Source organism: Bidens hawaiensis, unplaced genomic scaffold (assembly GCF_021521415.1).
Source record: "Bidens hawaiensis isolate Kalapana, Puna unplaced genomic scaffold, B.hawaiensis_p1.1 tig00048806_1, whole genome shotgun sequence".
NCBI lineage: Eukaryota > Viridiplantae > Streptophyta > Magnoliopsida > Asterales > Asteraceae > Bidens > Bidens hawaiensis.
The window spans coordinates 37,649-55,448 of record NW_027498716.1 but is presented as its reverse complement, the minus strand read 5'-3'; the positions used below and the strand labels follow the sequence as shown (position 1 = coordinate 55,448).

General features: G+C 34.9%; 2 protein-coding genes and 1 non-coding gene across 3 annotated transcripts; 2 read left to right on the top strand and 1 right to left on the bottom strand.

Annotated features, from left to right (window-relative positions):
• Positions 1-7,245: 7,245 nt before the first annotated feature.
• On the bottom strand, positions 7,246-7,346 carry LOC143597646 (U6 spliceosomal RNA). The gene has a single exon (XR_013146963.1). It is a non-coding gene; the product is annotated as a U6 spliceosomal RNA (small nuclear RNA).
• Positions 7,347-7,854: 508 nt separating this feature from the next.
• LOC143597643 (protein GRAVITROPIC IN THE LIGHT 1-like) lies at positions 7,855-10,513 on the top strand. The gene is made up of 2 exons (XM_077076085.1): positions 7,855-8,498; positions 9,675-10,513. The coding sequence occupies exons 1-2, from the start codon at positions 7,856-7,858 to the stop codon at positions 10,460-10,462; spliced, it is 1,431 nt and encodes a 476-aa protein (XP_076932200.1). The 5' UTR covers position 7,855; the 3' UTR covers positions 10,463-10,513.
• A 2,812-nt stretch (positions 10,514-13,325) lies between these two features.
• On the top strand, positions 13,326-15,815 carry LOC143597645 (tubulin beta-2 chain-like). The gene is made up of 3 exons (XM_077076088.1): positions 13,326-13,770; positions 14,656-14,925; positions 15,015-15,815. Exons 1-3 carry the CDS (start codon positions 13,377-13,379, stop codon positions 15,692-15,694), a joined length of 1,344 nt encoding a protein of 447 aa, XP_076932203.1. The 5' UTR covers positions 13,326-13,376; the 3' UTR covers positions 15,695-15,815.
• The last annotated feature ends 1,985 nt before the right edge of the window (positions 15,816-17,800 follow it).

Sequence of the window (17,800 nt, the reverse complement as noted above, 5' to 3'; positions counted from 1 at the left end):
GTGACATTGCTGAAGTATGAGTTAGTGCCTTATGCGTGTAGCGTTACTGTTAGTGCGGGTAGCCTTCCTTCTTGGCTTGTACCCACAGCTGCGGGAACAGGTAGGGTACTGTACCAAGGGAGGCTTTCCTGCGTGAACAGCTGGCTTACTGCGTGTAAGGTCTTCATCTCTCTGAGCATGGTGAGTCCTGCGGAACCAGATGGTCCTTGCGCAGACGTACCTCTTCAAGGTGTGTCTTGCGGGTCCAACTGGGCTTTGCAGGGACCTACCTCTTCAGCATCTTAAAAGCAAAAACAAATGTAACGTTTTAACCTTTTGTAAAAAGTTGTAGTGCTTAATGTTTCAAATGGGAAAGTAATGTGGGAAAAAGTGAAAATTGGTTTTACTCTTTAGTTGTGGCTTGTGTGAGTGATGCGACTGACCGCGGGCAGGGGGACAGGATGCATGTGCACTATGCCCAACTATAGGATACTGTGCGTAAATAGTAAATACTGCCCGTAATACAATGCCTCGTGTAACCTCATTTATCGGGAACTTTGGATGCTCATATTGACAACTAAAGGTATCTTCTGTGTACAAACCGTTAAATAGTAAATACAAACATAAAATAACAAATAACATTATGTACCCAAAAGTCAGACTATTATTTTACCTTTTATCTCATAAAAGGCAGTAATAATTTGGTCCCTATTTAGTTAAGGTCTTCAAATCAAAAATGACAAAACTCGCGAGGTGTAGATGGAAGTCGACGTATATTCGGTCGATTTCGGATTATGCATTAGAACTTAAACAAATAATAATTTGGTCAACGCCCAGTTACAACAATTTAACATATAATAATTTCGGTTTCTGATTTATCGGTCAATTTCGGGGAGTGTTGTAAAGAGGGCGGGCCGAACATGGGCCACTAATGGGGTTTGGAGTAGGGGTGTTCAGTATTCGAATCGGACTCAAATAACTCGAAATTCGATTCGATTCGCAATCGAATTTGACCGTTCAAATTCGATTTTCAGTTATTCGAATTCGATTCGGTTCGAACTTGATTTTAGTAATCGAATTTTGAATCGAATACGAATTTACAATCATAAATTCGTATTCGATTCGAAATTCGAGTTCAAATTATATATTTTATTTTTATTATATATATACATACTTATGAAAAGATAAACTACATTAATCTTTCGAGTTATAGAGATTAAAAATAGAAAGTTTATTATTTTGGTTAATAACTAATGTAGTTGGACAATGATAACTTTAAGTTATTTATTTATTTTATGGACTTGTACTTTTTGTTGTTAAAAAACTCAAATTTATAGTGGTTATGAAATTGAAATATATTTTTTTTGATTGAATTCGAATTCGATTCGAACTTCATTTTCGAATTGAATCGAATTTGTCGAATTTATTTCGAATTCGAATCTGGCTTCAAAATTTCTAAATTCGAATAATTCAATTCGAATATTCGAAATTCGATTAGTTGAGCACCCCTATAGTTTGGAGGACAACTGGAATGGGCTCATGGATATAATATTCTAAGTTTCTAACTATGCTTCTAACTCATGGGTAGAAAACTCATCATAATTTACCATATTAACATAGACTACCTTACCATACACATACCTCCTGGATGGATAGAAAACTCATGAATGTTTTTAAGCACGGTTGTATAGTTTGAGAGAAAATGAATGCTTTTACAAAATTGGTGAATAGCCACCGTAACAGCCGATGTGTTTGTAAGTGTTTAGCCCTTTGGGTTAGAGAGAGACTCTTTTGTGGTTCTTCATCCATATCCACAAAAAATTAGTTAAAACTCATATTAACCTTAAAAAATTGTTAATCTTTTAAAAGCCTCCTACATTTCATTCTATATTATATCCTTATTTAGTCAAATAATACTTCTTTGCTCCTTTTTGTTACTTTTTTCTCCTTTTAAGGGCATCCACAATAACAAACATCCACAAACCGTAACGTAATAGTCATATCATATTCAAAACTTTTCTCACAAACTCAAACTTTTTTTACAATAACAAACCTTTACAAACCTTATTAAAATATATTATAATTGTGTGTATCTATATCTATACTATATTAAAATGTATATAGGAAGGACAAAACCGTCTTTTATTCAAAACTCTTAAAATTAAGAGTTGTACACGTGTTTAGGCATGATGTATAATCAATCCATTAAAGCGTCAAGGTTAGGGATTTCAATGGGGAGCTTCAGCTGGTTAAAATTAAAACTCTTCAGATATGGTTCTAATTAGCCAATCCTAAATTCAAATGACTCATATCTGCTCTCTGAATTCAAATGCATCATATCTGCTCTCTTCTAATTAGCAAACCCTAAATTCAAATGCCTCATATTCAGCCTTACTCCATGACCTGCAAACACTACGATTAGGTTATTGGATTGCTGGCGTTGTTGTTAACCTATCATTTTTAAAGAGCATGTATATACAAGGTAGTTTAGAAAGAGCCAACACTTTGACATTATTGTTGGGTGAGATTTTAGGTCAATAAGGAACAAAAAGCTGTTTTTTAGGTGCCATGGACACAAAACTATTCAACTATTATTTTGGATTACTCATGTGAGCTATTGATATCGTTTGGTTACGTTAATGTTGAGGATAAAATTCCGGTGATATTATTATTATTATTAATTTTATGGATATGAATTGGTTATAATATGCATTATGTTACTTAATACAATGTTCATGTTCACGAACCGCTTGAATATATTATTTTTATTACTGTAATAACTTTTAATATTTGTGGTTTGCTAATAATTTATCGTATGTAACTTATAGGTCTCTGGAAAAAAGAAGTGCCTGGCTGAGTTTGGGACTGTCACACGGTGTATCGCACAACGCGACTGAACATGTATTGTTAAGTCAGTTTGTAACTCTTCGATTTATTGATGATTTGATTATCACATCATCACTGTAGTTAATCGGTAACAATTATGATCTTAGCAGGGACGATTTCGGGAAACTATACAAAGAAAAGCATCTGAAAAACAAATCCATTTCGGACGTGAGTTTCGCTTTCTCATCATTGTTAAATTTTGATAATTTGTTATTCATTTTATATTTTATAATTTGTTGGTAACCCAAAATGTGCTTTTTGGGACTTGTTAATATTGTGTTTTGCAGGTAATTCCCTAATGTTGTTGATGCCAACAAAGCCATTTGTGTGCAGGTTTAAACGTGTGGTTGTGTACACTCATGCGATCTCAAGGTTTGTTAGTATTCGTGTAGCTTCTATGTCAAATGTAAAAGTACAAAAAATAAATTTCCTTTATTAAACATAACAGGTAAATAAACAAGTGAAAAATGGATAGAGCATATGATACACCAACAGAACAACTTTGTTCAAGTTTCTTGGTAGGCTTTTATTTGAGTTTTATGATATTTTAAATGTCGAACACATTAAATAGATGACAATGAAGTTAAGTTAAAACTAGAATGAACTGAAATTAGGCTATGAACTGTTAATTGATGTTAACTCGGATGCATTTGTTGTCTTCTGCAGTAGGCTACAAGCTGTTGTTTGATGTTTATTTAAGCCTTGATTCAAGGTACGTTTGTTCGTTTATTTAACATAACCTAACAAACGAACGAAGACGAAATTTAAACAAATGGATTTTCTTTCATGTTCGTTCTGAACATGCACGTACTTTTGTAAAGGTTTAACTTTAATCGTTTATTTTTGTTTGTTTGCTTATTTTTAACTTTATTGAACTAACATAACTATCGATGAAAGCAACAGTTAGCGGGAGGTATTGCTGGAGCAACATGGGCCATAAAGGGGTCTCGTTTAAAAACCAAACTGAGCCAAGCCACTCGTTTTTTTTAACAAGCTCAAAATGTGGGCGACTCGTGTTCAGGTCGTTTATAAACGAGTCGAGCCTGACCCGACTCACAAGCCAACTTGTTTATTTAAAAATGATTAATTTTGTTTTCTTTACACATATTCATTACATAAAACTTGAACACTATATGTATATTTTTTTTTTAATATTTGCTTGTTTGTTTGTTTTACTTTGTTGCTAACTTGCATAGTATTTTCTTGTTCGTAACAGTTTTATTCAATTATGCAGATTGTAGATGGACATAGAGAAACCGGTGTCGGTGGGTTCAAAGTTGTTGCTCTTCAAGTCTTCAATGGTGGATAAGAGAAAAGGTCAACTGCTTCCAAAGGGTTTAAAGTTGATGCTCTTCATGGTGAACGGGTCGTACACAGTAAGCAAGCTATTATTATAATATAATAGTTAACATGTAAATTAATTAGTGCGTAACAAACGAGCCGAGCTCGGCTTCACTTTTGTAGCTCAAGTTGGTTTGCAAGCCTAAACGGGCCATATTAAGTATATTTATCAAGGGTAAAATAGATTGCGGGTTTTACCGCGGCTTTATAAACAATAGTTAGATGGGTCTGTCAAGGTGTCAATGTATGTTACTTTTGTTTAATGAATCAAATGTGTCAGTATCATGAGTTATAATGCATTTTCACATGTTCATGTGGGTCACTTTTTATGAGTAAACAGTTGTGTGAGTTATTTATGTTTTTGATGGCTTAGATGGGTCATTTAAATCATGGCATATAATGCACTTTTATACTTTCAAATAACTCAACTAAATGGGTCAGTTTGTATGAGTAAATGGCTGGTCAACGTGGGTTAGTTTTGTTTGTAATAGATCAAATGGGTCAGTTAAATTTTGGATCTGTAATGCGGCCAATCTGGGCAACTTCTATTGGTGTTAGTGTTTTAATTTTTATATTTTGTTGATTTTAGTCTAGAATTGTATACTTTAGGATTACCTATGTTTTGTATTTGATTGTAGACCCTAAATTAGTTTGTTTTAGTAAACTACTTTGTGATTATGTGGCTATCGCAGATGTGATTACTATTAGTTCACATAGAGAAAGAGTGCTCAGATATGTTCGCCCTCAAGGTAAAAAGAACGAATGTTTTTTTTCGTTACTGTCCATTTTATATTGTTTAACATAGTTTAATTGTTTTAATGTATTTTATGAACTTCTGTGTTAATTGTGTTTATGGATGATGTTAAGGGTTTTTTTATTTGATTTATTCCAAATTTGTTGTGTTCTTGAAATTTTCAGTTGATCCTGGATTATATGAAAGTAAAAAAGAAGATGCAACGATTAAGCAGGTGTATAAATGAAGTTCTTTATATTATTAGTGTATATATTTATGATTTGATAGCTTATATATTTATGATTTGAAGTTCTTTATATTATTAGTGTATGTATTTATTTTTCGTGGCATTTGTAATTACAATAAGAATTGAAATATTATTGAATTACAACATTCAATAATTTGGTTTTTACTGTTGTAGATCGATTCAAGTATCTGTACATTACGAATTTTGCTGCTGTAAAAGGTGTTAGAAGTGCTTGCTGCTCATACTTTTTGGAATAGTTTTCTGGTCAACGATAGATGCTTTGGTACTTTTCTAAATTGTATGTTTCAGTTGCATCATTTGTTTGATGTGTGAGGGGAAAGATTTTGATTATGTGTTTGGAGAATTAAATCTTCTATATTTGGTTTCAATGCTCATTAATTTAAGCTCTTTGGAGTGTTTGAAATGGTGTCTGCTATATTTTCTGTCATTATTTATGCAGGTTTCAGATGAATTGGATTTGCAATCATATTGCTTTTAGCCGCTGCAATGTTTATGATCAAGTTTGCTCTGGATTTGGGTTCTCGGCAGATTCATTTCAGTTGGTATTAAGGGTGTAAGTTTGGTAAACGAGGTTCGTCAATCATAGTTATATTTTGAAAGAAAAGTTGTTACAAGTTTGAATCAATTTGGTATTCGAGATCAGTTTGGGTACAATTTGGTTGTGAATTAAAGTTTGATCACCGGTTGAATGTGGGCCATTTTTAGTTGATGTTAGTTTTTGGTTCAAAAGTAACTTGAAAAGTTTCAAGTTTCGGGTTCGAGTTAAACCAAATTTTGTTTTAGATTTGGTCTCGGTTTTCAGATTTAGTGAAAAGACATTTGGGTCATAGATTTATTTCGGTGTAAACTTGACTTTAAGTTGGTCATCCAAACTGATTTTTTGTCAAAGGCTCATTCTATTTTTCCGGTTTATATAAGATTGTTTTGGGTTCAAAGTGTTTCAGAGAAGGTTCATGCATCTAAGTTTCTTAAAGATTTAGTTAAAGACTACATACACACATGTTTTTAAAAGAAAATACATAAATGGGTTAATTTGGTAAACCCTTGAACCTGTTAGGTTGACATGAACGAGACCCGTGTATCATGTCAACCCCGTGTATTGCAAGTTGACCCAAACACGATCTATATAATTTAAAAAAATGATTTTCTTTATTAGTATATTCATGTGCCTCTACAAATGAGTGCCACAAGTAAAATAGCTCTTGGCGACATCAATTAAAGTTTCAATAACGAATTAACTTTAGCCCAGTTAACGTGTCAGTATTTTTGTTTCCTTAACGAGTAAAAAGTTTTTATTATTATTTATTTCCTTTTTTTATAATTGAGTCAAATTTAACCCATAAATGGGACCGTCTAAATGAGTCATCGCTTGATATAGACCTTTAAACAACACAAGTCAAGTTAAATCTTTAGGTAAAAATAAAACAGAAAAATTTGCTTATTATATGGTAAAAATAACTTTTTTTGTTAAGACTAAAATGTGCCAGGTGGGTTGCCGCGAATCACCTTTTTTACAAATTAATTTGAATTGTTATTAGTTGGTCAAATACTCGACTATACCTGGAACCGGTTCCTACCCGGACCCAGTTTTTACTTTTGTTGACCATACCCAGTTTGATCACTAAATGTAGAGAATCTGAAGTAGGTCTCTGAATTTGATCCGTAATTTATGGAATAAGATTTAGTGTCAAATGTATCTGAGAACTTAAAATTTTCTCTAAATTATTGGGATGAGTTTAAATGTTTGATATAGGTACTATGATATGAATGTTCTTAATTTTACGAAAAAGTTAATTAAACCTTTTTTGGATTGGATAATTCTTAAGACGGTGATAAGTTAGAATCGAATATAGAGTCGGTTCACCCCACTTAGCAATCAGCAGCCCAGGCTTGCTAGATCTGGCGCCAAGTATGGTGTAAACATCATTATGTTTTGTTAGGAAAACATATATATCATAGAAAAAACCGATGGCTCGACAATTAACATTCGGATACCAAGACAACATCTTCTAGCCTCTTTCTCTTTCTCTCTCTCATCTTGAAATTTAAACTAGTCGTGGATTTGATGTATCATCTGCGTAAGGGCCATGCTAACATTCTCTGTATCATTCTACTTTTATCGGATGCCCCCAAAGGGACTTCTCGCTCATCATGTTCACTTTCTTAGATTTCCAACAATTATAGATCGAATTAAAGTGTTTAACGGTTTAACCACTTAACAAACTATTTTATTCACCCGATTTCCCATTCCGGATTTTGATTTTCACACTAAACAATTTGCTTTTCAAGTGAATACTTTTTACCATTTCAATTATATAATCATGCATGGTCGAGCTCGAGCCAACACTCTAATCAAGTGTGTTACTTTTGAAACAAAAAAAAAGTTATTGGGCCCATTATTAGAAACTAGAAAAAGCCAAGAAGCCATAATTTTGTAAAAGCTTCAACACTTTTTCTACTCTTCTAGCCTTCACCGATAATAAAAAAGAGTGGGCCACGTGTGTAATTAATTACACCAAACCCTCATTCATCAATCAATACCCATTGTCCACTCCAACACATCTCTCACTTTCAATATCCAAAATCAAAGATCTAACACTAAAATAATTAATATTATTATTATTAACACACAACAGTTTCTCAATATGATGAATAACAAGGTCTCCAACTTCTCAGATCTGATCCACCGTGTCACATCCTCCTGCTTACTCCACCCAATCGGTTCCGGCCTTCACTACGTCACCAACATCCACTCCGACGACTCCGATTCCGACTACGAAGACCTGAAACACTCCGACGATAACGGTGAACCAGAGGATGACATCACTCCCACTCCTCCAGCACCGGTAAAACCAGTAACAGATAACGAAACGGTGACGTTAACGCTAATGAACGAAGTGTTCGAAACGGTGTCGTGTTTGAAGAAAGCATACGTCAGCTTACAACAGGCGCATTGCCCTTGGGATCCTGATAAGATGAGGTCGTCCGATGTTACGGTTATTAATGAGCTCAAGAAGCTTGGAGTATTAAGAGAGAGGTTTAGGAGGAGTGTGTTGAGAGGTGGTGGTGTGACGGGTAAGAGGACGGTGGCCGGAGTTGAGGTGAGGGAGGTGGTGGCGCCGTATGAGGCGGCGATGGAGAAGATGACGGTGGAGATGAGGAGGAAAGAGGCGGAGATTGAGAGTTTGAAGGAGAAGCTGAGTGCGGTTAATGGTAGTGGTGGCCGGAAAAGTAGGTCTCATTCTTCTCATCAGTCAAAGAAGAAAGTCAACTATGCTAGTCAAATGCAAGGTGAAGTTAACTTTTAACAACCATGCTGTGATAGTTGTACATGTTGGTACTTGTACCATACAGCTTTTAGTTCACTTTTATCACTACTAGAATATATCATGGGTCGTTATATTCAAACACTGACGTGTTAATAATTTTATACGGTTACGGATAACAGCTTTTTCAATCTATACGGGTTGTATAGCCCCTATACGAGTCGTATAGGTTTCAAAAACCCGACACTCTTCAACCCAAAATGACAAAATTTTACACCTATATGAGCCGTATAGGCGCATATGGTGTCCAAATAACCTATATGGTGTGGATAACATATACCTAAAATATTAAGCCATAAAAAAAGAATAATAATATGGTTTTCCGGGAAACGGGAACGCCCATGCAAACTTTGAAGCAAGCGTTTGCCCGGTTAATACAACATAGACCGACAAGATTGTGGCATTGGGCGAAGTGTGTGTTAGCCTAAACAAAAGAAAGTCGTTCTAAAAATAAATATTATGCTGTGGAATTTTAATTTGTTTAAAAAAACGAAAACCAAAGTATATCAGTAAACAAAATAAACCGAACTGAATTGTGAATTCAGTTTTTAGTTCAGTTTCGAACTATATCCAAATCATGAATTCGGTTTTTGGTACAATTATTAGTTCCCGAAATCATGCTTATTCGGAAAAAATGTATAATATTGTTTTGATCGGATAATCAAACGAATAAATCGGTTTAATCAATTGACTTCGGTTCGGTTAGACACATTTCTAATTCGAATTGGTTTGGTTTTCGGTTAGGGCAAAAGAAAATTCAAAACCAAGTCAAATGAATAAACCGATATCAAAACTAATGAACACCCCGTATTTTCATTGGCACCATTGTTTGTGTACTAGAATAAAAACACTAATTTTAGTTTTTACTAATAGAATACAAAAATATTGAAAATTTCATTCTGTGCATTATCATAATTATGTCATAATGTGTCGTAGTGTGTCTCAGTCTATAGTCTATACGGGTTGTATAGACCTGATACAGCTTGTATAGACTGAAAATGTATAAGCATGATGTCAATTATGCAGCCTATACGGGCATTATACACTTGTTAATGCACCATGGGAGTAGTGTTTGAATATAACAACCCATACAGTATTAAAAACTGAATTTTATGCATTGTTGATTGTACTTTATCTGCAGTTTCCCCGATGCCATTGCCGTCGCCGGAGCTATTCGAATCCTGCGTAAACAACGTCAAAGAAGGATCAAAATCATTCACATCACTACTCCTCTCACTCATGAAATCAGCACACTGGGACATAGCAGCCACCGTCAGATCAATCGAAGCCTCCACAACCACCACCACAAATGCCCTGAACACCACAACCGACTCCATCGTCGGCCCAAACCACGCCAAATACGCGCTCGAATCATACATAAACCGCAAAATCTTCCAAGGATTCGACCACGAGACGTTTTACATGGACGGCAGCCTCTCGTCCTTACTAAACCCTAACCAATTCCGATCCGAATGCTTCACGCAGTACCACGACATGAAGTCAATGGACCCGATCGAGCTGCTCGGTATCCTGCCAACGTGTCAGTTCGGTAACTTCTGCTCGAAGAAATACTTATCCATCGTCCATCCGAAGATGGAAGAGTCATTATTCGGTGATCTAGAACAATGGCGTCAGGTTTTGGCGGGAAATCATCCACGGACGAGATTCTACGGCGAGTTTTTGACCGCGGCGAAGGCTGTGTGGCTGCTGCATTTGCTGGCGTTTTCGATGGATCCACCGCCGGTTCATTTTGAAGGAAGTAGAGGTGCTGAGTTTGATCACCGCTTTATGGAGAGTGTGGTGAGGTTTCCTGGCGGTAGGGTGGCTGCCGGACATGTCGTTGGGTTTCCGGTGAGTCCGGGGTTTAGGGTCTCAGATGGATATGTTGTTAAGGCGAGGGTGTATGTTGTGCCTAGGGGTGAATTGTAGGGGTGGTAAGTGTAATATTTTGTTGTAATTTATGTGAGGTTATCAGGTTAGGTGTGATTGGTAATGGAGGATAAGGATGTTTGGTTGGGTATGTTTCATGATAGGAACTAGACGAGTGTGTGTATGTTTAATGTAGATGTACAAGAGATTGAATGGCTTTAGGTTTAATGGACTAGTTATTATTGATTTATTGGTCATAGGCGAATCGCTTAAGTGATGGTCTCATAAACTTCCTTATCAGAGGTTATGAGATCTAGTTTCATCCATTTTGTTACGGGTTGAGGCACGAGGTTTGTTTATATAAAATATAAGCATTTTTGTTTGTTTATCTTCATTTGTTTATAATCTAAATGAAGATTATTGAAAACAGATAAACGAGCATATATGAACAAATGTAAATGAACACAAACAAAAATAAATGAAAACACTTAAATGAACACATATTAACAAATATAAAACCTTTAATAGATCCAAATAGTAATTAATTATTTTTCTATTAATACATGAATGAACGGAACATGTGTTCATGTTCGTTTAATTATACAAACTTCCTGGCGAACGGTTTATGAACAGCTCACCGAACGTTCGGCTCGTTTACAACCTTACGGGCCTAGTATGAAGGGTCGACTCGGTCACGTATATGGGTCAAAGGCCCAGAGTTGTTTGATTTTCTAAACTGTGAGCTGGACTTTTTATATGCTGATTTTAAATGGGCTTTTAATAAGGCTGTGAATTGGGCTTCTTAATGGTACACATGTTACATGCACTGATACTACGCCTCCAACTTGTTTGTTCTTTCTAGCTTCATTAACTTACGTACATGATCATCTTCGTCACCAACCATGATTTAAATTATATGATTCAAAAAAATAAAATAGAAAAGTTAAAAAAATATACCATAATATTCGCAAATTAATGGCTCAACAATGGTGGGCAATAAAGAATTTTTCTAGGACTCTGCTAACTGTCCACTCCTGCTTAAATCAAACTCAACGACGATGATTGAGGAGCAAGTCAGGTTTAAGATTGATGTGTTTTGAAGGCAAGGTTATATCATAATCATATGGAACGGTGATTTAACTATTTAAAAATCCTATTTTGTTTTAATCAAAAGTGTTTCACGGGTTATGCATGATAATCGTCATGTTAGGACTGAACCAAAATGTGACCCGTGAGAGAATATTATGGCAAACCAAAATGTCACAGTTTTATTGCATGTGCTTTCACGGGTACGACCTTGAATTGCTCACTCCTAGTATCGACTAATGGTTGCATAATCGGTGAAACGAGCACCAACTTTGTGTTTGAAATGCTATTAGTAGAGTCTCGATTCTCGAAGAGTGTAATGGTGACACATCTCTAATTATCAATAGTTAAAACATAAAAATCATGTATATAAAACTCATTAAATAACATTCGTAAAATTATTTTATTTTTATTATATCTATACTATATATAAAGGAGGAGTGAAAGACCTCTTAAATTTTAAAAAGTCTAAATTGTTATGCAACTTGTACAACTTTAAATGCATATAAATTTAAATTTTTGAGGGCATTTTGGTATTTACACAATATTCATCAACCGTTTTTTCATTTTCATTCTATACTTACAATTATTACCCTTCTATAGTTACAATAATTGTCCTTAAACTTTAGATAATTTTTTAATATTTAAGAATAGCTACACATTCAACCCCTCATTTTTATCCAAAAAATTGACAAATTGATTTATTTGTTTGTTTTTGTCTATATCTTTAAATATAATGTGTCTTTTTAAAAACCAAACCTGCCATTACGACGTGCTTATTTTTGTCGATGTTTTGATATAAAAAAATTTCAAAACGAATGTTTAGGTTATAATGTACAAGTCAATAAATCATTAAAGTACAACTTATTTATGCAACTATATAAATACATTTTCATTCTCATTTTATATTTACAATAATTACCCTTAAACTTTAGATAACTTTTGTAATATTAAATAATTGTTACTCATTTAACCTCTCATCTTTACAAAAATATGACAAATTTATTATTTTTTGTTTCTTGTATATCTTTAAATACATTATGATTTTAATAAACCGAACCTCCGATTACGACGTGCTTATTTTTGTCGACGTTTGGATACAAAAAAAATTCAAACCCGATGTGTAGATTATAATGTATAAGTCAATAATAAACATTTTTGTACAACCCTATATACATGTATCAACCGAACCAATTAAACAATTAACGTAATAAACTTTCTTAAAGTATTACACAATTAAGAAAACTAACATACGTATAAGCATTGTACAATATATCACCAGATGATTGATAAACAAACATAAACAAATATCCCATTGAAAATTGTTGTTGTCGCAGCATTGTGCGGGTTTCATACTAGTATATGATAAAGCACTTGATACTTACCTTAAACTAAAACACAAAGATCTCATTTTCACATGACGGAACATGTGACTGCTTCGTTGGCCGTCCGGACGTCAACAACACAACACAACACAACACATCAATTTCCATTTTCTATTAACGCCTGCACCTCTAGTTAAAACCTTTTAACCCTGGTTAAATAAAAATATAATAACAATAATAATAATAATAATAATAATAATAATAATAATAATAATAATAATAATAATAATAATAATATTAGCTGGAGTCCAATCAACAATAAAATATCTCATTCACCTCTGTCAAACTCAATCTCCACCGTCAGATCCCCTAATCTCATCCGTCCATTCAAATTTCAAACCATTTTCATTTTGGAGCCGTTTTAAATAACACCATATATACATACACATATACATATCCATAAGCGTCTCTCTGTTTCATTATTATTATTATTATTATTATTATTATTATTATTTCATTTCCATCACTAAACCATAACCAGTGACCGTAACCGGCGAACAAACATGCGTGAGATCCTCCACATCCAAGGCGGCCAATGCGGCAACCAGATCGGAGCCAAGTTCTGGGAGGTAGTGTGTGCTGAGCACGGTATCGACGTCACCGGAAAGTACACCGGAGACTCTGAGCTTCAGCTCGAGAGGATTAACGTGTACTACAACGAGGCTAGCGGCGGTAGGTATGTTCCACGCGCTGTGCTGATGGATCTGGAGCCTGGAACCATGGACAGCCTGAGATCTGGAGCGTACGGACAGATATTCAGACCGGATAACTTCGTGTTTGGACAGTCCGGTGCCGGTAATAATTGGGCGAAAGGACATTATACTGAAGGTGCTGAGTTGATTGACTCGGTTTTGGATGTTGTCAGGAAAGAGGCTGAGAATTGTGACTGCTTGCAAGGTATATTGTTTTAATTTGAGTTATTAGTTTTAGATCTATTCATTTTGTATGTTAATTGCTTGGTTAATTAGTTGTGCTTCAGTTTAGTATTTGAATAATGTAATAGATTTATCACTTATTTGCTCTGGATCTATTGATTTGTAATTCATTTTGTGATATTGTTTACAGATTATACTGTTGTGTATTATGCATGTGTTTATTGCTTGAATATTACCAATTGTGTTTTATGTATTATCTTCATGAGTGATTTGTGATATTGTTGATTAATAGTAGGTTCACTTAAAATTAGCCAATCTCGAGTGGTTGTCGTTTAAAAGTTGTTGGAAATTCTTAGTTTTTTTTTGCCAGTTGTGTGTATGATTTGTTTGGTGATATTGGTTAGAAACTATATGTTGTGCTTATTGTTTATACATATGCTAAATACTTGATTATTTATAAATTGTTCTGTATGCCTATTTTCCAAAGAGTTATTGTCATTTTGGGAATTGTTAATCGCATCTTAATTGGGTAACTGTATAGATTAAAAGTAGGAACACTTTGAAATATGGCATAAACAAATGCTTAATTTGTTGTAGGTTAAGACTCTGTTGTTGAACATTATTATGTTGCGATTTTGGTTACAATTTCTATGTTCTGTTTTATGCATGTACTAATTTCGTTCGTGATTTATAAATTGTGCTTTATACATGCTCTGCACTAGTGGTTGAATTATGGTGAATTTTATTTGTCTTTCAATTGTTGAACTTGTGTAAGATTAGAAGTACGATCACTTAAAATTTGGCATATACGATTGAATAATATTTGTTGCTGCTGTGTTTTAATAGTCTCCTGTAGAACAAGTATTCAGTTATAAAGACGCTAATTCTGTTTAATATTGACCTACAGGTTTCCAGGTATGCCATTCTCTAGGAGGCGGAACAGGATCTGGCATGGGTACTCTTTTGATTTCAAAGATCAGGGAAGAGTATCCTGACCGAATGATGATGACTTTCTCTGTTTTCCCATCCCCGAAGGTTTCTGACACTGTTGTTGAGCCTTACAACGCCACCTTATCTGTCCACCAACTCGTGGAAAATGCTGATGAATGTATGGTTCTTGATAACGAAGCATTGTATGATATCTGCTTCAGAACTCTCAAACTCACCACACCAAGTTGTAAGTATTATAAGCTTTAAATAGCATCTGTCATTTCTTATTGATCTGTGTTTAAGTTACGAGTTTTAATGATTTAATTCTTGTTACAGTTGGTGATCTGAACCACTTGATCTCTGCAACAATGTCTGGAGTGACTTGCTGCTTACGTTTCCCCGGTCAACTCAACTCTGACTTGAGAAAATTAGCAGTGAATCTCATCCCATTCCCGCGGCTCCACTTCTTCATGGTCGGTTTCGCTCCTCTCACCTCTCGTGGTTCCCAACAATACCGAGCCTTAACCGTTCCCGAACTGACCCAACAAATGTGGGACGCCAAGAACATGATGTGTGCAGCTGATCCACGTCACGGTCGTTACCTAACCGCATCCGCCATCTACCGAGGCAAAATGAGCACGAAAGAAGTCGACGAGCAAATGCTAAACGTGCAAAACAAGAACTCATCCTACTTCGTTGAGTGGATCCCAAACAACGTGAAGTCAACCGTGTGTGATATCCCACCAACCGGTTTGAAAATGGCGTCCACGTTTATCGGGAACTCGACTTCTATTCAAGAAATGTTCAGGCGTGTGAGCGAGCAGTTTACGGCCATGTTTAGGAGGAAGGCTTTCTTGCATTGGTACACCGGTGAAGGTATGGATGAAATGGAGTTCACCGAGGCGGAGAGTAACATGAATGATTTGGTTTCTGAATATCAGCAATATCAAGATGCAACTGCTGATGAAGAGGGAGAGTATGAGGAGGAAGAAGAGGAGTATGGTGATGAGGCTTGAGAAACAATGAGAAGGTGAAGGGTAAAAGAGGAATTTATAAATTTGATTACAATCAGTGGTTGTAATCTAAAACAGTCATTTTGTTATCCAAACATTTGTAGGGAAACTATTGTTTTTATTTTGTTAAAACCTTTTTTTGGTGATTTAACTTGATCTTATGGTTTTCGTTCATGTGTGGTTATGAGATTTATTTGTATTTTTCTTTTTCTGAAGTATTCAGTTATATATCTGGCTAGTAGTAGAGGGATGATGTTAGGGTGAGCAACTTAACCGTCATAGCCGTTAATCGAACCATAACCGACAAAACTGAACCGATTTTAACCGATAACTAACATAACTGATGAGTCGGTTTAATATTTTTCAAAAACCGCCGAAAGCAGGTACGTTTTGGTTCAAGATAATTTCAAAAATCGTTATAACCGAACTGACCTATTTATTTAACCAATAATATGTTTGGAATTAACTTCCATCAAACATTTCGTCGGATAAAATCATTTAAATGTTTTTAGTTCAATGTTATCGAGTTAACTTAAATTTCCTTGTTAGATTGTATACTGTCTTATTTTTTAATAATTTGGTATTAAATATTATGAACTAGGGGTTCTCCCCCCGCGTTGCGGGGGAGTTTTGGAGTTTAGGGTGACGATTAAGAGATGTTGGCTTCAGGTGACGGTTAAGGAACACTGTTACACGATTGTGGCTTGCAATTACAGTATTTACGGTTAACATCTTGTACCTTATCCATCTAGCCTTTCTTTACACCATATAAGAGGGTCATTGTAAATGTACAAAATATGTGCACAGACTAATTACAATGAGTTATGTGCTGAAGAGTTGTCTGTTCTGCCAAAAGTTGTTTGCTGCCACAATGGACTGAATCTGTTTTCGTTGCATGTTCGTTGTTGTCAAAATGTCTATGATGGTTCATCATGTTCTACATCTCCTGCTTCATTGCTGCTTGGCGTGTGCCTAAAAACAAAGTTACAAACAAAATTTTCAAGTGTCATAAATGTTGTGCACAAAATTTTAGGCTAAAGTGGATATTCTAACTGCAGCCTAATGATGCTTTTTCACACATGTTTTGCCCCAAAAATGTGGTGCGCTGGTCAAATAGCATTCTAAGTGAAAGTGTGAACCTCGCATCTGCCTAGTTATACTTTTTCACATGTTATGCACAAAAAATGTGTTGTGCTAGTCAAACTGGATTCAGTGAAGTTTGACAAATAGGTTACCTAAGTTTCTATGCACATAATCAAAGAGTATGAAGTGTATTAAATATCTCTTGATAGGTTTATGTACATTCTTTTTATTTGCCTATAACTTTTAAGTATTACAACCTCTTTCAAGTCACTGAACATATTCAAATCTATTGTTTTGTAAGAATTTGGTCGGGTATTCCATCAAATAGTTAGGCGTACCTGGATAATCTTGTGTTGGCCTCTTTTTTTTGGGTCTGGGGTCATTGGTGGCAGGCCTTTTGTTGTTTTTGTACCTGCGCGTCGGGGCAGGCATATGACTATTTGAGACTTTACTATTATATATATTAATATATATGGTGAAGCATCCATACGAAGCACTACAAAATACAAACTGAGCTGCAAATTACTAACGGTGAGATATACAAATATGTCGGTCGTTGCTCAGCTGTAAGCAAAACTCTTGAAAATGACATTTGTAAGCAAAGCTCTTGAAAATTAGTATCGGACCTGCAATAATGTGTGATAATAATCAGTCGGCGCCTAATCTTATCAAACAATCCAAAAACGTTTGATTGAAGGTTTGAAATGTAGTTGATGTTTCAAGAAAAATCACAGTAGGGAGCACCGAACAAATTAAGTTGGGATATGATAAAAAGGTTATGACTAACTGATAAACTATTATTGCAACACCATCCTCACTATTGCTTTGGAGTAGAAGCTTTCAAACTTGTCAAACCAAACATATATAACGTATGAATTCAGGCTAATTAGAAAAATAAATATAAACACCTATGTATGAATTCAGGTTTACTAGAAATATGCATATAAACACATATGTATGAATTCAGGTTTATTAGAAAAACACATATAAACCGTAACTTTCTAATTCAATGGTGAATAAATCATG

Excerpts from the sequence above, each read along its gene's own strand:
- LOC143597645 (XM_077076088.1), top strand. The coding sequence starts at position 13,377 with ATGCGTGAGATCCTCCACATCCAAGGCGGCCAATGCGGCAACCAGATC. Across the intron at positions 13,771-14,655 it reads GAATTGTGACTGCTTGCAAG|GTTTCCAGGTATGCCATTCT; the intron begins GTATATTGTTTT and ends ATTGACCTACAG. Across the intron at positions 14,926-15,014 it reads CAAACTCACCACACCAAGTT|TTGGTGATCTGAACCACTTG; the intron begins GTAAGTATTATA and ends TTCTTGTTACAG.
- LOC143597643 (XM_077076085.1), top strand. The coding sequence starts at position 7,856 with ATGAATAACAAGGTCTCCAACTTCTCAGATCTGATCCACCGTGTCACA. Across the intron at positions 8,499-9,674 it reads CTATGCTAGTCAAATGCAAG|TTTCCCCGATGCCATTGCCG; the intron begins GTGAAGTTAACT and ends CTTTATCTGCAG.